Below are 1983 nucleotides of genomic sequence, written 5' to 3' on the forward strand. Positions count from 1 at the left end.
TTTTGGGTGATTTTTAAATAAGATTTCCTCCATTTTTCCCCAGGTTCTGTCCCTCCTCACCCTATAACTCCAGTTCGGTTTTAGGGTGATTTTATGGGATTTCGGGGTGATTCTACAGGATTTTATGATATTTTAATGGGATTTTGTGCTATTTTAACGGGATTTTTTTCTATTTTAATGGGATTTTCTGATACTTTACGGTTTTTTTTTCGGGATTTTCGTCCTTCCTCTTGCAGATTGTGTCCCTCGTCTCGTCCCCCCCCAACTCCAGCTCAATTTCGGGATTYCTGCAGTGGAAAAGCACCGCCTACGGCTCAGCGCGGCCGCGGCGCTCGGACGGGATCCGCTGCCGGAGCGGGGCCCTGCAGCCGCGGGGTCGGACCCTGCCCCGCTCCGCCATCCTTGTGGGSTTCTTTGGGGACAGCGATGTCACCGTCAGCGCCCTCAATGTCACCTTCGGGGGTGAGGAGGGYCAGGTCTACCGGGACACCAAATACCTCAGCTGGTAAGTGGGGTTTTTGGAATTTTATGGGGTTTTGGGGTGATTTTATGTGACTTTTTCTATGATTTTAGGGTGATTTTAATGAGGTTTTGTGGGATTTTGGAGTGATTTTATGGGATTTTATGGGGTTTTGGGTTCTTTTCCTGTGATTTTATGAGATTTTATGGGGTTTTATGGGGTTTTGGGGTGATTTTTGTGGGATTTTTTCTGTGATTTTGGAGTAATGCTACAGGATTTTGGGGTGATTTTTTGGGATTTTTGGGTTGTTTTCCTCTCATTTTAGGGGATTTGTGGGATTTGGGAATTTTTGGGATTTCAGAATTTTCGGGACTTTCAGGATCTCTTTTTTAGGATTTTGGGATTTTTGGAATTTGTTGGTTTGGGATTTCGAGATCCTTTTTTTTTTTAATTTTCGGGATTTTTGGGATCTCTTTTTCAGAATTTTGGGATTTTTGGGATCTGTTTTTTGGGGATTTTGGGATTTTTAGGATTTCTCCTTTCCCTCCCCAGGTCGGTCCTGCTGGGTTTCGGGTCCCCTCCTGAGCAGTCTCTGTCCCCTCTGCTGACGGCGCTGGCGGCCGCGCTGGGGACACCCCTGGGTGCCCTCCTGGTGGGTGGCACCGCAGTGGCACTGATGGCACCCAGGGGACACCGATCGGACTATGAACCCATCAACTGAGGGGACACCCATGGGTGACACTGGTGACACCGGAATGGGGACAGGGACACACCTGGGTGACACCGGAATGGCACTGGGTGACACAGGGACAGGGACACCCCTGGGTGCTCTTCTGGTGGGTGGCACTGCGGTGGCACTGATGGCACCCAGGGGACACCAGTTGGGGGATAGGGACACCCCTGGGTGACACAGGGACACCCCTGGATGCCCTCCTGGTGGGTGGCACCGCAGTGGCACTGATGGCACCCAGGGGACACCGATCAGACTATGAACCCATCAATTGATGTCACCTGAATGTCCCCAGGGTGACACTGACACCCCTGGGTGACACCAGAACTGGGAATGGGAACAGGGACACCCCTGGGTGACACCAGGATGGGGACAGGGTGACACTGGGACACCCCTGGGTGACACCGGGATGACACCGGGACAGGGACAGGGTGACACTGGGATGGCACCCATGGCACAGGAATGGGGACAGGGACACCCCTGGGTGACACCAGAATGGGGACAGGGACACTCCTGGGTGACACCGGGGTGTCCCCAAGCAGTTTTGGGTGTCCCCAGGGTGACTTTGCGTCCCTTTGGGGACATTTTGGGGACATTTTTGAGGTTTGGGATCTCAACCAAATAAATGGGATTTTTTTAAGGGTGTCCAATGGGATTTTTGAGTGACCCCCAAAGGTTTTTTGGGGTGTCCCCAAAGGGTTTTGGGTCCCTTTTGGGGACATTTTTGGGGTCTGGGGTCTCAACCAAATAAAAATAAGATTTTTGAAAGGTGTCCACAGTGTTTTGGGGGGGT

The 1983-nt window shown here is 51.5% G+C and overlaps 1 protein-coding gene across 1 annotated transcript in view; it reads left to right on the top strand.

Annotated features, from left to right (window-relative positions):
* Positions 1-1973, top strand: part of LOC130586928 (glycosylated lysosomal membrane protein A-like) — a 10914-nt gene extending 8941 nt beyond the window's left edge. The window contains exons 5-6 of the mRNA XM_057387862.1: positions 208-505; positions 1013-1973. Of these exons, the coding sequence (XP_057243845.1) occupies positions 208-505; positions 1013-1181 (467 nt within the window). The 3' untranslated portion in view covers positions 1182-1973. The remainder of the gene's footprint in view (positions 1-207; positions 506-1012) is intronic.
* The last annotated feature ends 10 nt before the right edge of the window (positions 1974-1983 follow it).

This window comes from Malurus melanocephalus, unplaced genomic scaffold (assembly GCF_030028575.1).
Source record: "Malurus melanocephalus ecotype Western Australia unplaced genomic scaffold, MMel_1.1 scaffold_1401, whole genome shotgun sequence".
In the NCBI taxonomy this organism is placed as follows: domain Eukaryota; kingdom Metazoa; phylum Chordata; class Aves; order Passeriformes; family Maluridae; genus Malurus; species Malurus melanocephalus.